Here is an 18,818-nt window from a genome sequence, read left to right on the forward strand (position 1 = left end):
TTTGCTCTATAATAATTAAAAGTAATTTATAAATTAAAATTTTAATAATATAAATTATATATTAATTAATTAGACATAATGTTTAATTCAAAAAAAAAAAAAATAAATAAATAAATTATTCAACAAATAGTTCATTCATAATTTATTAACTTAATTATTTAAAAAAACAAATTATTTTTTTAGTTACAATCATTAGTTACTAATAAATACAATATTATTGTTATATAAATATTTAAATAACAATATATTTGTTGTAAATTATGTTAAACAATGTGTTCTACCGGTTATAATATGGTATTTTTCGCAACCATTAAGATTGAGATCATCTCTAGTTTGGTCGTTAAGAGTCTTCAAAATTTCGTAATCTTTAGTTTGACATTTGTCCTAAAAAAAAAATTATTATTTTACAAAAATTATTATATATATTATATAAATATATATAAATTTTTATATTATTATCTAGATCATTTCAATTACTACCTTGGCTACTGCTGTCGAACAATCCAATCTAATGCCAATAAAACAACACATAAATTTATTTTCATCCTTATGTTTATCAATTGTTTTTTTGTCTACTTTGGCATTAATACAATTGGCGACATCATTGGTGATCAACTTTTTACATTCATCAGCACTGTTACCTCGTTTGCCAGTTAACTGCTGATCATTGATACCGAATAAGCCGAGTGTATGACCTAAGCATACGGTACATAAAAATACAGTTAAAATCAAATAATTATTCATATTTTTGTTTAGTATTGAAATTTTTCTAGACTGTTAAATTGTTTTTGATTGATGTGAACATAAAGTTTGTGAATTTATATACAAAATTAAATCGCAAAAAATAAATCAATTATCATAAAATATAGTATTGCAAAATTATTACACAATTTTTAAAATAAACTGAATTGAATTAAAATTAATTGATTAATTACATAAATAATTAGAAATTCTGTAATTAAAATAAATAGATATTTAAATAAGTACAATCAGTTTATTGAGATAAACAAATAACCTAAAAGTTTTTAATATAATATTATTTATGATAAATGTAAGATGATAAAAGGTAAATTATTTTCAAACTAAATTTAATTGAAATTAGTTAAGTAACTTTACTAAAAAATAATAACAATCATTATAATAAATAAAAATAAATCAAATAAGTACATTCAGATTATATATATATTAATTTTTATAATATTTACTACCATTTATATAGTATTATCAATATATGGTGTAATAGTCTTAGAGATTATTAAAATTATATTTAAGTTTTTCTAAGAAATTTTTCTAATATTATATTATTTGGTCAACTTTTGTTAGTAGTATTAACTTATTGTCAATATTAATATTTTATGTAATTAATAATAAGTATGATTTATGAAATTATTTTAAAAATCTTTTGCAGTACTTTAATTACATATTATTATTAATATATTTTTAAAAGTTAATAAAACTTAAGATTATTAAGATATTGTTTCTATAATTTAGAATCTAATGTTATAAAGTAAATAAATTCAATTGAGTATTTTAACATTTTTAAAACATATTTTTTAATAAAAATATATTCTAGAAAATTCTAAATTTTGTCTATTTGTCAAATAGTTTAAACTATTTTTATTTATTATATGTACTGGTCAATATTATGTATACCGTTATCTATTTATTAATTACAAATGTTGTGATAATATTAGTAATTAATTGTTGAAAGTTAGTTAAAAAAAAGTATTTTATTGTTTAATTTAATCAATTTGATGACTTAGTACCTTATGATAATTAATTAAATAATTACAGTATTATGCAATAAAAGTAAATCACTAACAAAATATATAATAGATTAATAATAAAAAAAATTATTAAACTTTAAACTTTTGAAAATTGATTATTGAAATAATATATTTATTGCTAAATTTAAAAATCAATATAATAATACTTGTAGTTTTCAGTATTTTTTGAGTATTTATCTATTATATTTAATTATAGACTTAAATTAAATAAATTTAATTCAATTTTGTAAAAATAACACATATATACTGTATCATACAGTATTTTTAATGGCATTAAAAATTTTCTAATTATTTAAAATTATAATACTTTAGCTAAATACTTAACTTTATAATTTAATAACTTATATTAATATATTCTTAAAAATTTAGTTTAATAAAAAGATTGTTTAAATTTATAATTTGTTAATTTTATTATTATTTAATAATACAAAAAAAGTATTATGGTTACATTTTTAAAAAATATTGTGATATAATAACAAATACAGTAGTTATAATATTTATTATTGTATCAAAATTTATAATTTTTTTGTGGATAATATTACTAAAGTTATAGTTTTTAAAAAAATATCAATAAATCATTTATGTTTCGCATTTTGTAACACCGGTTTTAATATGATGTTCTTTACATTCACTTTGATCCAGTAATTTAGTAACTTGGTCAATTTCACCTTTCAATTTATCCGCATCTTTTTGATCACATTTAGTCTAAAAAATATAAATCGTTAAAATTAGATACATTTAAAATTTCAATATATTATATATATATATATAAATTTTAATACTAATTTAATTAAATTTAATTAAATTATCAAAATAATAATAATAATAAATTACTACTACTACTAACCTTAGCAAGTGAGTTGACACAATCAAATTCAATACCCATAAGACAGCAAATAAATTTTGATTCCTTAATATGTTTTTCAATTGTCGATTTATCCTCTTTATCGTAAACACATTTGTAGACATCATCGATAATCTTTAAGCAGCAAGCATCTTTTTTACAATCATCGGTAGTGTTGCCAACTTTTGAATCAAATAATTGGTGTCCATTGCTAACGAATAGCCCGAGTGTGTGACCAAATACGGCACATAGAAATACAGCTGCAATTAAATAAATTTTCATTTTATTTTCGTGTTGTTGTTATTATTGAACTTTAATTTAATTAAAAGTTTAATTTACTTTTAATGTTATAATAATAAATTGTTTTTACTTTCTATTTATATACCAAAAAAATAATCTAAAAATATTCTATCATTATTATTAAGTTATAATTAAGATAAACTAAGTAGTTTCAAATAAATAAATTGATATTTAACCAATCAAATAATAACTGATTAATATAAAATTAATTGGGACAACTAAATTAAAAATAAAATAATAATAATATAATAAACCGAAACACTTGACAAATTAAACAGTTATCTACAGTTTATATAATAATATATTATACGTTAGTTATTAAATGGATAATCAAAATGTTTTTAGAAACCGCTTTTGGTTTCGGTTTTTATGAACCAAACCGCTTATTAGTTCTTTACTCTACTAATAGTTACTATATATGATAATTATTTTTAAAAAAATAAAATAGCTATTAATTAGAAAAATATAAGAGTTTGAAGTTATTGATAGATTAGTACTATTTGATAATTATTAAACAATTATTATGCAATTAAGTACATTTAGGCTACTAAAGAGGCGTTACATATATATTTGTCACTAGTTTTTAAAAAATAATTTTAGAACAGAAAAAGATAGATTTATTATATTAAAAGCTTATTATACATTATTCTAAGCGTGATATTTTGAATACAATTTTTTTAAAAATTTGATCACATGATATACATAATATACATAATAAATAAACTATACTACAAATCAAACTACAGATGACTAAATATTGATGACTAAACAAAATTTGTAGCCAAACAATATAAGTTTAATATAATAGAAAAATTATTAAAATTGTATTGGTACTTTTATTTTTATGGCTTTTTAAATAGTAAAAAATAAAATTGACATTATTTATAAATATTAGACAGATATTAGATGAAGTATATCTCTTTTCGTTCAAAAATTATATCAAAAACCACCAGGGACAAATATATGTAAAGCCTTTTTAAATATAATGTCAAAATATTTTATAATATACTATGATTATCAATATTATGTTTTACGTTATCAATATACTTACAGGTATTACAATTTTTATAGTAATATTAGTGAGTAATTGTTAAATATTATTTTAAATAAATAATGCAAAAAAAATAATTTTATTTTATTGATTGCTTTAATCAATATAATTATTACCAGATTCATTTATTATTAAAAAATTATTAAGCTAAAAATGATGAATAATAAAATATATATTTATAATGAATAAAAAATTTATTAAATCTATTACTATAAAAACTGTTTATAAAACTATTAAAATAATTCTTAAAAATAATTTAATGTTTGTTTATAAATTTTTAGATCAAATATCAATTATAGACCTAAATGAAAGCAACAAATACTTTTTTAAAACAAAAAAAATATATTTTTAAAATCTTTTCTTTATTATAGTATTTATTTAAATATTAGTTTTAATCAGTCATAATATTTTATAAAAATATTTATTAAATTATTATTAAAAAAAATGTTGAATTCATAATTCATAATTTATTATTTTTATTGTTATTAAGTTTAGTTTTTTTATTATAATATTATTTAAAAAAATCATTATATAATTGATTGCTTATAAAATTATTATTGGTAATATTTACTAATATTTTACATTAGTTAAAAATATATAAATCATTCGCATTTTGTAACACCAGTTTTAATTTTATAATCTTTACATTCATTTTGATCGAATAAATCACGAACTTGGTCAATTTCTGATTTCAATTTATCGGCATCTTTTTTATCACATTTGGTCTGAAAATAACCATTTATATAAATTTTTTAAAAAAATATTTAGAAATTTTGTAATATATTTAAAATAAAATCTCAAGTAAATTTTTTTAACAAAAATAAACATTATAAATAATTAACCTTGGCAAGTGTGTTGGCACAATCAAATTGAATGCCCATAAGACAGCAACCAAATTTTCGTTCCTTAATATGTTTATCAATTGTCGATTTATCCTCTTTATCGTAAACACATTTAAATACATCATCAATAATTTTCAAACAGCAAGCATCTTTTTTACAATCATCGGTAGTGTTGCCAACTTTTGAATCAAATAATTGGTGTCCATTACTACCGAATAGGCCGAGTGTGTGACCAAATACGGCACATAGAAATACAGCTGCAATTAAATAAGTTTTCATTGTGTTTGTCTTTTTGTTTGTTTTTGAAATTTAAGGTAATTAATAGTTTTATTTGCATTTAGTGTGTTATTATAAGAATAAATTGTTTTTCCTCTCAATTTATATACAATGAAAAATATCTTTAAATAATCTTAAAATATCTTTATTATTGAGTTTTAATTAAGATAAAGAAAGTAATTTCTATTTTCTTTAAAATTTCATTTTTTATTTTTTTTAATCAATAATATCATAACTGATTAATATGAAATTAATTGGGACAATTAACAAAAATATTAACAAAAAAAATAAAATAATAAATAAACACTTCACAGTTATCTACAGTCTTGATGATACAGTAGTTATTATATAATTTATTTTTATTATTAAATAAAAAGTGATGAGTTAGAAAAATACAAGTGTTTTAATTTATTGATTGATTAGTACCGTATGATAATTGTTAAACAAGTGGTAAGCAATAGATGATTAATAAACTATAAAATTAATAAACAATAGAAAAATTAGTTATTGAAGTTTGAACTGAGGAAATACTTTAATTGAATTGATAAATTTATTATTAATAAAAATAGATTATATTAGTGTATTGGTAGTTTATTAATTTTTTTTGCTAATTATTTATAAGATTAATTGTTATAAAATAAATTATAAAAATATTTAACTATCTATTTATTATATTATAAAATAACAAAATTAATATAATGCTTTTTATAACGTAAAAAATTTAGTTTAGTTTCTATGCATTACTCATATTTTATTACTCTATACAAACAAATATTGAAAATCTTTGTGTTTTTAAAATAAATATCACAATTATTCTAATAATTTTTCTATAATTGTAAAATACATCCAGTACATTATAATCAAAATATTAATTATAATTTTTATAGACTATATTGTAATAGTTGTCTACTTTTATTTATATATAAGTGTTAACTGTATGCTTAAGACCTGTGTTACGAGTCGTAACTTACGAGTGATCATTGATATCAAAGTAATATTAAAATAAATACAGTATATTATATAGTATTATAAGCCTTAATATCTACATAACTTTAAATCAAATTAAAAATTCTCTAAATAATGTATCAATTATTTTTATTATTTGATTTTTGTTGTTGTATAAATCTATATGTTAATGAAATAATATAAACAGCAAAAAATTAATATATTTAATTGAAATAATTATCGGTAATTTAGTTTCGTAATTAAAGACAAGTACCGGTTATATATTGTAATACTAGAAATAATCAATTTAATAGTATAAATATGTATTAAACTAAATTGTTATTATTAAATAAAAAATGTAATTTTTTAGAATAAATTAATTTTACTTTTATTTATGTATTAAGTTATACTAAATTAATCACTAATTTTAATAACAAAAATACAATTGCAATTTTTATTGCTTAACTTAACATTTAGATTTATCGGTAAATTATTTTTTTGAAATCTTGAATCACAGATCTAAATAATCACAGATTATTGATTACTGATAGAAATAAATTTTCAATCAAATTATCAATAATACTAAAAACTTTTCAAAAATAAGTATTATTATTATTACGATATTATTATTTAAATATTTTGTTTTTGTTGTTGTTTTTGTTGATAGAGATCTTCAATGACTTTGTAATAAAACTCGTGGATTGCATTTCGTTTCAATTTAAACGAAGAGGTCAACAGTCCGTTGTCCGGAAGCCACTGATCCCTACAGAGATACACACGACGAGGAGTCTCGGCTCGGGTTAGACCCGACTGACCACAAAACTCTTGTATCGCATGCAATACCCGCTGCTCGATATAGTTGTCAGTATTGATAGCAGTAGTAGTAGTTTCTACAGACGATATGGTGGACAGTTTGTTCAAGTAGTCATCGTTGGGCACTATCAGTGCGATTAAGTAGTTTTCCTCTGAGTGGCCATAAACGCAAACATTCGCAACAAATGGCAGCGCTTTAAGTTCCACCTCAACCTACCGGTGCAAATAAAAAACAAACATTTTATATTAAAATTATCACAAAAAAATTAATTACTTTGGACAGTGAGACGTATTCCCCATTTGATAACTTTATTATATCCTTTTTGCGGTCAACTATACGAAACGTACCGTCCGGATACCGTTCCCCGATATCGCCGCTACGAAACCAATGGACACATTTACTATCAATCATAAAGTATTTTCCTGTTAGCTCCCTGTTCTTAAAGTAGCCGTTAGCCACACAATCGCCACCAATAATTAATTCGCCTCTCGGATAGGGTTTATCTGTCACCCGATAGCCACCTTCTGGCCAATCGATCAACTTTATCTGTACACCGATTAGAGGTGCGCCCACTCGACCAACACTTTGGTCATCTAAGTCCATAATAGTAGCGGCGGCAGTGGTTTCAGTCAATCCATAACCTAATTTTAGCAATTGATTCAAAAATTATTGATTAAACACTAAGATTATAATAATGTCATACCCTGTAGTACACGACAATCAAACAAATTGCTAATAAATTGATGAGTTTCCTGTCTGAGCGGTGCACCGCCACTGGCCATAAACCGTACGTTTCCGCCTAAAAGTGAGGCAAATTTTTGACAAATAAACCGATTAATTAGCGGACAATCTAAACCACGATCCGACCAAAACTGCTTATAACGAAGCAATTGATTTAAGGCAGTCATCAACAGTGGTTGTCGTTTGTTGAGCTGATCACTGATTCCACGTATAATCCTTTCCAATATCAGCGGAACAGTTGCTATTACTGTCGGTTTCAGTAGAGTTAAGTCACCTTTTGATCCCATTTTTAGACCTAATGAACTGTCGGTTAGGGTGTGAACTGTTGCGTAGCCGACGGGCACACCGATAGACAAAAAGGCCAATTCGGCGCACAGTTCCATACAATGAGCTAATGGCAGAAAAGCACAGTAGATGTCCTCAGATGTGAGGACACCGGCATATATATAGAAGGCACGGATGGCCAGCAAGAGATTCTTATGTGATATCATCACAGCTTTGGGAATACCGGTAGAGCCGGACGTATACATGAGGACAGCCGTGTCACTAGTGGACTGATTTGTGACTTGAGATACAATTTGATGGTCTGACTCACGACCAATAGTTTCAATGGTTTTCAATAGTATTATTTTTTTGTCCAATTCTTCTACTATCGATTCACTACCTGTACTGTCCATAACTATCAGACATTGAAGATGAGGTAATTGAGATGACTTAGCCATAAGTTTGTCCAATAACTGGCCACCACTGGTCACCACATATGATACTTGGGTTTCATTCAAGCCGTGAACAATGCCGTCGTCCGACAAATTGGTGTAAAGTGTGGCCACTGTGGCTCCCAATCGGAACAACGCTTGACAGGTGACCATCCAATCCAAACATGTGTTCGCGTATATCATAACTATATCGTTGGCCACAATTCCGATCTTCGAGAGTCCAGTGGCCACGCAAGTGACGCGCACATCCAACTCGCGATAGGAAAGCCAATGATATTCATTCAAAGTATATTTCTTGATCACCTGTCCATCGGTTTGTTGTTCATTGTCCACAACCAGAACTGGACGATAGCCACATGACCGGCGGTCGAGATGTTTGTCTACAATTTTGCCAAACAATTCAGGTATTGTCGAACACCGGTAGGCTATGAGATACGATTCGTCTACCGGTGCGCCTCCCGGTCCTGATATCCCGATATCATCGTCGCACGACTTAACCCACGGTCCGCGCAACGGATTATTCGGGTCTAATGGTCGACCTCTCACGGGTTTGGCCGGTCGTCCAGCGAGATATTGAAGGCATAAATGTATGGTCAGTGGTATGATATGATATAATAGGATACCTATTGATACACAAGTTATCAATAGTGTTAACATTATTTGACTTTTAATTCAAGTACAGTACTTATAATCACATTACAGATAACATTCAATCAATTGATTTAAATCATTAAAATACTAATCAAATTAGTTTTTTTTAAATAAAATTTTTGATAAAATTAATTAGTTTTGAAAAATGTTTATTAAATATATAAATAAAATTATCAGGTTAATATTACTACCAATTAATTGCTATATAATAATAAATATATAAACTGTAAGTTTTCTTTAGGAAAATTAATTTATTTGTTAATTAATAAATAGGGAAAAAATGTCAAAATACTAACAATTAATTGTCAAACATTTATTCAAAAATATTTTTACATGTTATGTTTGTAAATAAATTTGAGCATGCGCATTTTTATTTGTCATACAGTACATTATATTAATATTACATATCTATTATAGCTATTATGTAATTATTAGTAAAAGTACCAAGTTTAAAATATATTCATAAGCATATAATTTTCATAAAATTATAATTATTAACAAAAAAAATAATAATACATCCATATAATTGTTATGATTGATTATATTATTTGTAAATTAAAGAATTAAAAATCATATAAATAAAAATTTTAATTAAAAATTTAAGAAATAAATATAATTACTGTAAAACTAATTGAAACGATGTAGATATTTTTAAATAATAAATTTAAAAAAAAATAATATTTTAAATACTTTATTAATGTCATATATTGATATTTATATAAATATATTTTAGTTTGATTTTTATGAAAAAAACTGTTATAAATTATTATACTATATTAATAAATTTAATAAATAATATTTAGATAACTTAATTACTATGCTTACTATCAAATAATTTTGATAATATTGTTTATTAAAGAATCTATAATAACTTTGTAATAACCTTTGAAAAATTATTAATGTTTTCAATCATAGAATTTTTGTTTTATTTTTCTTAACATTACTAAAAATGAATTTAAACAAATAGAAATAATAATTTATTAATATTACTTAGTTATTGCTAATAATAATATACTGTATATTATTGATAATAAATTAGGATTAAATTCCTAACGCTATTTTGTCAAAATAAATCATGAGTCAAATGATTTATTATTAAATAAGCTATAGTTAAATAAGATAATACTTATTAATTAAAAAGTTTTATCTATAAGTAAATTATATCTTATTTAATGTTAACTCATTTGATTCATGATTCATTTTTAACATAATTACGTTGGACATTTAATTAAAAATATAATAATAATAAAATTATTAATCAATAATTTTTTTTTTAATCAAACAATCAATTAAATATACTTTTATTTTGTTATTTTCTTTAAATAAAAAATTACATTTTATATTAATAATATTTTCTTTTAAATAATATCTTTAAAAATCTATTTAAAATAAATTATATTTATCAATTGAAATAAAAAAAAACTTGTTGAATACACAACAAAATACTATCCAAAAAAAAAATTCAAATAATAAACAACAATTTAATTAGTAGAAAATATTGACATAAATGATAGTATTATAATAAATGTAAAACTGGCAACAATTGTAACACTAGCTGAACATTTTCCATCATAATTGATATCAATTTTATTATCTTTACATTGTTTATCATTATTGTTTGCGTCAGTTATTTCTTTATCAATCTCTTTTTTGAAGTCAGCCGGATCAGTACATTTCTAATAATTTAAAAAAAACAACAAAAACATCAAATATAATATTTTTTTTAAAACTGTATATTTGATATAATTTTTTCTATTGAATATAAATTGAATTTAATAAATACCTTGGTGGCAGCAGCTTTGACACATGAAGCAAACTGTCCCATAAAACAACATTGAAATTTGACGCTATCCTTATATTTATCGAAAACATCCATATATTTTGAAGCAATTTCTGTCAAACAATTTTCTAAATCTTTATCGGTCTTTAATTTTAAGCAACATTCATCTGTTTTACAATCGATATCTAAATCGCCATAGAGTTGATTGTTAGACAATTTGTTTAGTTGAGTCAAATTTGTAAATATCAATGATTTAGTGTTTAATGCAAGCGATGGACCAATTTGTATGCTTAGACATAGTGTGATAAACACTAAAAATAATTTCACTATAATGTTAAACATTTCTAATGTATTACAAATTGATTTAATACAACAATTGATTGTAAACTATACTAAATGAATGTTAAATGTTTAATGTTAATAATATGTTGGTTATCTAATATATTGTTTTTTAAGCTCAACTGAGTTATTGAATTGAGTTTATTGATAGCACACTATCATAGAAACAATGATAATAATAATTAGTCACTTATAGTATTATGTGGAAATAAAACAAAAATCTATTTACAAAAAAAATTTTTTCCAAAATATTTAATTGCCTAGCTTAAATATTAATAAATTATATTAATAAATATTAATTGCAATAAATAAATAAATAGTTTTATAAACTATAAATAATTAAACTTTATTTTCTAAATAAAATTCTATTTAGTTTATTTTTAATATAAAAATACAAATTACTAATAAATCAAGGTAAACTGATTTATTTACTATGGTTACTAAATATGTAGAGATTAATTGACAAACAAAAAAATAAAAAAAATGTAATAACTGTAGAAATGTTTTTTATTAAAACAATTTAGTTTATCAAATAATATAATATTTCAATAATTGATTGATTGTTTGATTTATAAAATAAAGTAATCAAAGTTCATTTCTAGATTTCTAATAAACAAAATTTTATATAACAATTAAATATTAATAAATTAAATACTAAATATATACATTTATTATACAATTGTTAAAAAAATGTATAGGAACTAAATAAACTTGTAGTATAACTGATATAATTAAAGTATTATCTATAGTCTTATAACTAGTTATAGTTTTTTATAATTGGTTAATTAATTAATTGATAATTTAAAAAACATAATTGCTACTCATGACAGCAATTATAAGTAATTGATATTTATTTAGTAATAACGGAATTATAAATACCTAATAATTATAATAATATTTTAAAAATTTTTATTTTGAAATTAAAAGTACTAATAACAAAAAATAGTCGAGTAACTAATTAAAAAAAAATAATTTTGATAATTTAAATGTTAGAATTATAAAAATTAAATGTTAAATAAATTTATAATAAATGTCAATGTTTAAGTGAAATAATAACAATTTATAAAAAATAATATTGTCAATAAATTTATCAATTAGATAACACTAATCTATAATACTGTATTATACCTGTATTTCAAAAAAAATATGATTCATAAATTATGTTTGAAAAAATTAATGTAAAATTATTTTATTAAATATAAAAATGTAAATATTTTAAATAATCGAATTAAAATTGTAACTAAAATAATTATATTTTCAAGTTTTAAATAAGTAGTTTTGTACAGTAGTTAAAATATTGTATCAAATAGTTTAAAATATTTATTTCATATTATCAATTATATGACTAATATTTATGTAATTCAAATAATTGCTATTATTATTTTATTTTCTTAATTAACTAATTTAAATTAAATAATATTTAAACCAACATGAATTATTTATTCAAAATAACATTTTTACTAAAATAATAAGTTGAGCTAATTGATCTTAATTAGTATATTAACAACTAAAGATAATTAATTAAATATAAAATAAATAAATGCTTGAAAAATGTCAAATGTAATAATATGTTAACTATATCTTACTTTTATTAATATAATACAATACAATAAACTATACTTATTAACTAAAATAATTTTTTTATCTATACTGATAAAATAAATATACAATTTATACAATGTACTTTAATATAATTTTCACATAGAACATAAGTTATATTTAGAATATAATATATTTAATTTGAAAATCATATAATAATTTACACTTAAATTATTGAAATATTTAGCTAAACTAAACTGTTTTTACGTTCTTATAAATTCTAGACTATTTTATACATGAAATTAAATATTTTAATAATATTTTAAAATATGTTTATTGTTAATAATATATGTAAACTGTAAAATTATCAGCAGCGAAAACAATATGTATAATGCAATAATTTATATATATAGAAATTTATGTATAAAACAATTTTTAAATGATAGTTTTTTAAACGTTTTACTTATTATTATTATTATCCTAAAAAGTATTACACATTAAATCTATTTAAAAAAATAACATATATTATATATATAGATTTATAGTATCAAAAGTTTATGTAACAAGAAAAATCAATTATCAGCTTAAATAATAAACATGACTAATTAAAAATTTATAAATAATTTATTGAGAAAAAAATAAATATTAATAAAAACACAAATTTAAATTTTTTAAGTAATAATACTAATATAAAATTGTATTTTTGTTGTTATTAATTCAAATATAGTTTAACCGACACAAACGATATCATAATAAGTGCAATGTTAGCCAATAAGGTAACTGTGCCCGAACAATAACCAACATCATCTGAGTTTATTTTATGACCTGAACATTGACCCTCATTCAATAATTTTATAGTTTCTTCGTATGCTTTTTTGTATAGATCGTAATCACCTGATGAACATTTAGCCTATAAATAAATTTAATAAATTATTCTTTTTGTTTACAAATAACAATTTAATTGAAAAAAAGTTAAATGTAAAATACCATTAATAAATATAATAAAAATAATAATAATAATACCTTTGCGTTGTCTTTAATACAGTCATATAAAACAGTTGTTGCGCAACAACTAAATTTGATAATATCATCGGCTGTCCATTTTTTAACTTCATCTTCACCTGGTGTTCTTAGTTTGCCACTAGCACATTTTATAGCGTCGTCTTTGATTTTTATACAACAATCATAACCTTCCATACCTTCAGTACATTTGACTTCAACATCGATTTGGGATTTTATATTTAAACCAACTGCTGCTTTATTATTGTTATTATTAATATTATCACCAATTGTCAAATTTCCAAATTTTATTGACTGTTTCACTGCCAATGATTGGCCGCCACCGACAACTGTACAGACAACCAACAGTGTCATTGCAATATAACCCGAAGTAAGCATGGTTAGATTTTTTGTTTGTTTGCTGCAATTATGTATCACTAATATATAATAAATTTTATAACTTAAAACAAAATAGAAAAATCTATTTTATTAATAGTATATTGTATTATTTCAGTTTTTAAAAAAATAACTAATAAATAATTTAATTGTTTGTTTCAATTTATACTTTTTTTAGGTTAATATTATTTAATTAACTTCAAGTATTCTGATTAAAAAAATATTGATATTAGGCTAAAACCCTAATTATGTTTCTTAGTCACAATTTTTTTTATCAGTTTTTTATATATTTATTTAATTATTACCACAACTCATGAAATATATTGTATATTTATACCGGTAACCGGTATATACTGTATTTATAAAATTTATTATATACATCATTCAAAAAGTTTAGAGCTGTGCTAAAACTAAAAGCATTATAATATTTTATAAGCTTATAGTAAATATTTAAAAATGAGCATTATGTAACTTTTGATTAAAGTTTTTCAAAATATAATTAAATATTTTTTATTGGTTCGCTTATCTTTCATCTGAATGAAACCAATTTTATTGAAAAATTATGTTAAAGAATATATTTTATTCTCAAATTTGTAGACCTAGGTGATAATTTTTAGTTTCCAGACATTTTTAAAAATAAGTTAAAATCATGTAATAATTAAACATATTATAAAAAATTAAATTAATAACTAGATTAACCAACTTAAATGCCAATTGTAGAGCTAAAAGATTCTTTTACTTTGTATATTGTTATTATTAAAATATACATTACGTTTTTACTCAGCTCTAAACTTTTTTAATGACGTGTTAAGTAGTTTCATTGTTTCGTGAAATTTTTGTTAGCTCTATGTATGCTTTAAAAATATTTAATACAATATATTGATAAAACACATAAAAACGTAAAACTATACGTATATTTTATATATAATTTTACATTATTTAATCTAGTAAATTTAATCTAAAACGCCCATGATATTTTATTCCGATTATACTAATACAGTAACAGCTTTATAGTTTTAACATGTTTTAACTCATTGTAAATTAAATTAAATATATAAGCTAATTTTGTAATCTATCTTAAAAGTCGATGTCAATTTTACATTTTTAAATATTTTAATTTACACATATCCTAGAATAAAATGTATTTAATTTTAATTGTGTTATTTAATACTGGCAAACATTTAAAGTGATTTGAAATATTAATTTAATTAGTATTACTGTTTTAATATATTATATACTGTATATCTAAACTAAAAAATAATACAAGTAGGAATAATACCGTAGTATACAAATATATTATTATTGAATCATACTTAAATATTTTATCAATAGATAAGTGAGTAATTTAAAAATTAAAAAAAAATAAAAATAAATAATTAAATTACTTGATTACTGGGTAATTGTTTGTAGCATAATTTGATGATTATAGAAAAAGTAACTAAAGATCAAAAACGATATAATTGTATTTAGGGTACACTGTTTTATAAAATAATAATTATGTGATAATAATACCAAAACTAATCTAAATAAATAAAAAAAAATTTATTATCATTATTCAATATTATTTTTTTTAGTTAGCTATTGAAAAAGTTATACAACATCCTGTAAAATACCTTAAAATAATTAGTAAAATGATGGCAAAATATTTTAAGGGAGTTTATTGATTGAAATTAATATATAAATAGAAACAAATAAATTATTATTTACCTTATATTACAATATTTATTAATAAAATTTTTTAGAATAGTGGGGAGTTTTCTAAAATAATTTTTATACAGATTTATTTATTACTTTTAAATACTGGTTTAAGTACTGCCATAATATTTATATATTATATTGATAGTGTATCTATCGTTTAAATTTATATCTATTATGTTAACCAATCGTCAAATTAACAAAATATTTTAATCTATATAATATTTTTTTTGTATAAATTATTATAAAATGAATGATAGCATTTTAACAATTTTCAATTAATTTTAGATATACATGTATTTTATTAATGTACATAATAATAACTTTCTTAAAATATTTGAATATATTTATCAAAAAAAAAATTTAAGTATTTTCTATTAAAATTCAATTATTTATATAATTAAATAAATAATTAATTTATAAAATTATATCAATCTTAAAATTAAAATAATTTGTAAAGAAAAATAAAAAAAACAATTATATATTTATTATAGCAAATAATGTCACAATAAGTAAATTGATATACCTGTAGTTAATTGATATACAATAGTAATTTAATATTTTTAATATAGATATCTAAAAATATAAACTAAAATCTACATTCAAGTTATAATTTGTACTGTAACACCCTATAGTGGTACAGTAGTATACAAATATATTATTAATAAATTATACTCTTACATTCAATCAATAGGTGAGGGACTAATTGAAAAAATTGATAATTAATATAAAACTAGATAATTAAATAACTTAATTAATGATTTATTGATTAATTTTTAAGTAAATGATTATTTAAAAACTGAATTAAAGTGTCCAGGTGAAAAAATGACATAATATAATTGCAATAATGTTTTAATATAAAGATAAAATAAAATTATTCTAAAATTAATATCCAAAAAATACCTAATGCACTAATAAGTAGTTTTTTAATCACAAATTAATATATTAGTTATTTAAAAGTTTTTTAATTTCATAAGTATCACAACCTTTAATGAAATATCAGTAATAAATAAATAATAACAAAAATTTTTAAGATAATTTATAACAATTAATAGGAAAAAATAGTATAAATAGAAACAACTATTAATAATTTATAATTAATATTTTTTTATGAAAAAATATTGCTATTAAAAATTTAGTACTATTATTTTTTTATTACTATATTTTTACTACAATAATACTAATAACAATCAATTTAACCATGATCATTGCAGATTGTATTGGTATAACACTGTTGTTTGTTTGTACAATACTGGTCGGTAGCCAATCATCTATTATAAACGAGAACTTAATTTTTGGCAATTTGACCCACAATGACAACAACAATAATAATAATATAATATTATCTCTAAATAGTTTAAACTATAAATCAGATGGAGATATAGCGATAACATGTATTGAGGGCCAACCAGGTTATGATTGTTGTATGAAAATCAAAGACGACGCAAGAAAATGTATTAATAGTAAACTACGATTACCTAATAAGGATGAAACTGATAAATGGTCTGCGGATGATATACTCAAATATAGTTGTTGTGCTATTACTATGATGACTGACTGTATAGAAATAAGCGCCAAAGTATGTGTTTTATGTAAATTGTAATTGTTTTATATATATATACAGTATATTTAATTTAGTTGTTATTGTTGTAATATATCTATATACTATTATATAGTTGTTATTTATTTAGTTATATTTAATTTATTATATTTAATTTTTTTATAATACATCAATTTAGACAACATGTTCGGCAGATGATTATGATTTGTACAAAAAAACAATTGTCGAGGGTATTGATAAATTGAATAAAGGACAGTGCGCTGATCATAAAATAGAGTCGGGCAAATATGATTTTTGTTTAAAAACTGATCCAGCACCACCAACTACACCCACTGTTGCCCCAACCAGCGGTTCAATCGGTTATATTAATCGACAAAATCTATTGACAAATGTTTTATTTGTAATCACATCTATTATTTCAATTAGAAAATATTTTAATTAATTAAATATTTTTGAAAGTAATACTAATAAAATTTATTATCTAAATAACTTGTTATAATTATTTTGACATTTTTCTTAATTATTAATGTTTTATATCCTATATTATAGACTATAATATTTAATAAAATTAATATTCATTTCTTAATTTTTGTTTGCTTTTTAAAAAAACATTTTTAAATAAATAACGAATTTATATATTTATTTAAAATCTAAATCAACAAAAATAAACTACTTAATTAAATAAATATATTTATCTTATTTGACATTTTAGCTAATTAATTATTATTACATTTTTATGTGAGTCATACATATAATTTAGATAATACTTATAAATATAAGTTTGTTATAAATTTTAACAAGAATTTTAAAATACGTAATTCAATCACATTATGTTAACAGTCATGTGATAAATATTAAATATTAATTATATTTTTAATCTAATAATTAGTTATAAATTGTTGATAATCTTTGACATATAATTTATAATTGGAATTGTTGTTATATCTTTTAAAATTACTTTATATTTTGTTTTTAATTAATATATTGTTTTTTAATTTATATTAATAACTGTTGTATTTTAAACTTATTTTAAATATTTTGTTAATCATTATTTTTTAACTTACTAACTAAAAACAATGCAATTAATTTAATATTTATAGTGTAAAAAATTAATTTTTATAAATTATAAGATTATATATAAGTAAAAATTAAAAAGTATTATAATTAAAATAATTTTTTTAAAATAACTATAAACACTATTAATAATATATAGTTTTGATTCTAGTTTAATTCTAGATTATTAATTATTATATATAAATTAGATAGAAAAGAAAACAATAATAAGTTTATTAGCAAAAAACATAAAAACTATATTTAAATATTTATAATGCTTTAATATATTTTAATATTATGCAATAAAATAATTAATTTTAAATATTTATTTAACTTAATCAATATGTATTAATAATATTTTTAAATAATAAACATAAATTTTGAAAATAATATTTTCAAACAACATATATAATTTAAATATAGTTAATAACTGAAATAATTGATACAATAATATATAAAGCATTTGTTAATATAATTTGTTTATTGTTA

The 18,818-nt window shown here is 20.7% G+C and overlaps 7 protein-coding genes across 7 annotated transcripts; 1 reads left to right on the forward strand and 6 right to left on the reverse strand.

Moving 5' to 3' along the window:
- Nucleotides 1-258: 258 nt before the first annotated feature.
- LOC128958246 (uncharacterized) lies at nt 259-787 on the reverse strand. The gene is made up of 2 exons (XM_054304062.1): nt 481-787; nt 259-384 (listed from the first exon to the last, which is right to left on the reverse strand). The coding sequence occupies exons 1-2, from the start codon at nt 742-744 to the stop codon at nt 259-261; spliced, it is 390 nt and encodes a 129-aa protein (XP_054160037.1). The 5' UTR covers nt 745-787.
- A 1,413-nt stretch (nt 788-2,200) lies between these two features.
- Nucleotides 2,201-2,982, reverse strand: LOC128958461 (uncharacterized). Its single transcript, XM_054304318.1, has 2 exons — nt 2,635-2,982; nt 2,201-2,492 (listed from the first exon to the last, which is right to left on the reverse strand). The coding sequence occupies exons 1-2, from the start codon at nt 2,911-2,913 to the stop codon at nt 2,367-2,369; spliced, it is 405 nt and encodes a 134-aa protein (XP_054160293.1). The 5' UTR covers nt 2,914-2,982; the 3' UTR covers nt 2,201-2,366.
- A 1,510-nt stretch (nt 2,983-4,492) lies between these two features.
- On the reverse strand, nt 4,493-5,193 carry LOC128958471 (uncharacterized). Its single transcript, XM_054304331.1, has 2 exons — nt 4,825-5,193; nt 4,493-4,707 (listed from the first exon to the last, which is right to left on the reverse strand). Exons 1-2 carry the CDS (start codon nt 5,101-5,103, stop codon nt 4,585-4,587), a joined length of 402 nt encoding a protein of 133 aa, XP_054160306.1. The 5' UTR covers nt 5,104-5,193; the 3' UTR covers nt 4,493-4,584.
- Nucleotides 5,194-6,690: 1,497 nt separating this feature from the next.
- LOC128958248 (long-chain-fatty-acid--CoA ligase 4-like) lies at nt 6,691-9,008 on the reverse strand (the record flags this gene model as incomplete). The annotated part of the gene is made up of 3 exons (XM_054304063.1): nt 7,563-9,008; nt 7,133-7,500; nt 6,691-7,071 (listed from the first exon to the last, which is right to left on the reverse strand). Coding segments are annotated over exons 1-3 (2,160 nt in total), but the record flags the coding sequence as incomplete, so codon positions are not given.
- A 1,388-nt stretch (nt 9,009-10,396) lies between these two features.
- Nucleotides 10,397-11,166, reverse strand: LOC128958475 (uncharacterized). The gene is made up of 2 exons (XM_054304336.1): nt 10,751-11,166; nt 10,397-10,643 (listed from the first exon to the last, which is right to left on the reverse strand). The coding sequence occupies exons 1-2, from the start codon at nt 11,087-11,089 to the stop codon at nt 10,449-10,451; spliced, it is 534 nt and encodes a 177-aa protein (XP_054160311.1). The 5' UTR covers nt 11,090-11,166; the 3' UTR covers nt 10,397-10,448.
- Nucleotides 11,167-13,212: 2,046 nt separating this feature from the next.
- LOC128958429 (uncharacterized) lies at nt 13,213-14,152 on the reverse strand. The gene is made up of 2 exons (XM_054304282.1): nt 13,649-14,152; nt 13,213-13,535 (listed from the first exon to the last, which is right to left on the reverse strand). The coding sequence occupies exons 1-2, from the start codon at nt 14,021-14,023 to the stop codon at nt 13,338-13,340; spliced, it is 573 nt and encodes a 190-aa protein (XP_054160257.1). The 5' UTR covers nt 14,024-14,152; the 3' UTR covers nt 13,213-13,337.
- A 2,664-nt stretch (nt 14,153-16,816) lies between these two features.
- Nucleotides 16,817-17,745, forward strand: LOC128958484 (uncharacterized). The gene is made up of 2 exons (XM_054304346.1): nt 16,817-17,294; nt 17,455-17,745. Exons 1-2 carry the CDS (start codon nt 16,917-16,919, stop codon nt 17,716-17,718), a joined length of 642 nt encoding a protein of 213 aa, XP_054160321.1. The 5' UTR covers nt 16,817-16,916; the 3' UTR covers nt 17,719-17,745.
- The last annotated feature ends 1,073 nt before the right edge of the window (nt 17,746-18,818 follow it).

Source organism: Oppia nitens, unplaced genomic scaffold (genome assembly GCF_028296485.1).
Source record: "Oppia nitens isolate AA-2021 unplaced genomic scaffold, nextdenovo-longstitch-racon4-pilon3 scaffold3_pilon_pilon_pilon, whole genome shotgun sequence".
NCBI lineage: Eukaryota > Metazoa > Arthropoda > Arachnida > Sarcoptiformes > Oppiidae > Oppia > Oppia nitens.

Excerpts from the sequence above, each read along its gene's own strand:
- LOC128958429 (XM_054304282.1), bottom strand. The coding sequence starts at position 14,023 with ATGCTTACTTCGGGTTATATTGCAATGACACTGTTGGTTGTCTGTACA. Across the intron at positions 13,536-13,648 it reads GTATTAAAGACAACGCAAAG|GCTAAATGTTCATCAGGTGA; the intron begins GTATTATTATTA and ends ATTTATTTATAG.
- LOC128958461 (XM_054304318.1), bottom strand. The coding sequence starts at position 2,913 with ATGAAAATTTATTTAATTGCAGCTGTATTTCTATGTGCCGTATTTGGT. Across the intron at positions 2,493-2,634 it reads GTGTCAACTCACTTGCTAAG|ACTAAATGTGATCAAAAAGA; the intron begins GTTAGTAGTAGT and ends TATATTTTTTAG.
- LOC128958484 (XM_054304346.1), top strand. The coding sequence starts at position 16,917 with ATGATCATTGCAGATTGTATTGGTATAACACTGTTGTTTGTTTGTACA. Across the intron at positions 17,295-17,454 it reads GTATAGAAATAAGCGCCAAA|ACAACATGTTCGGCAGATGA; the intron begins GTATGTGTTTTA and ends ACATCAATTTAG.
- LOC128958475 (XM_054304336.1), bottom strand. The coding sequence starts at position 11,089 with ATGTTTAACATTATAGTGAAATTATTTTTAGTGTTTATCACACTATGT. Across the intron at positions 10,644-10,750 it reads TCAAAGCTGCTGCCACCAAG|AAATGTACTGATCCGGCTGA; the intron begins GTATTTATTAAA and ends TTAAATTATTAG.
- LOC128958246 (XM_054304062.1), bottom strand. The coding sequence starts at position 744 with ATGAATAATTATTTGATTTTAACTGTATTTTTATGTACCGTATGCTTA. Across the intron at positions 385-480 it reads GTTCGACAGCAGTAGCCAAG|GACAAATGTCAAACTAAAGA; the intron begins GTAGTAATTGAA and ends TTTTTTTTTTAG.
- LOC128958471 (XM_054304331.1), bottom strand. The coding sequence starts at position 5,103 with ATGAAAACTTATTTAATTGCAGCTGTATTTCTATGTGCCGTATTTGGT. Across the intron at positions 4,708-4,824 it reads GTGCCAACACACTTGCCAAG|ACCAAATGTGATAAAAAAGA; the intron begins GTTAATTATTTA and ends GGTTATTTTCAG.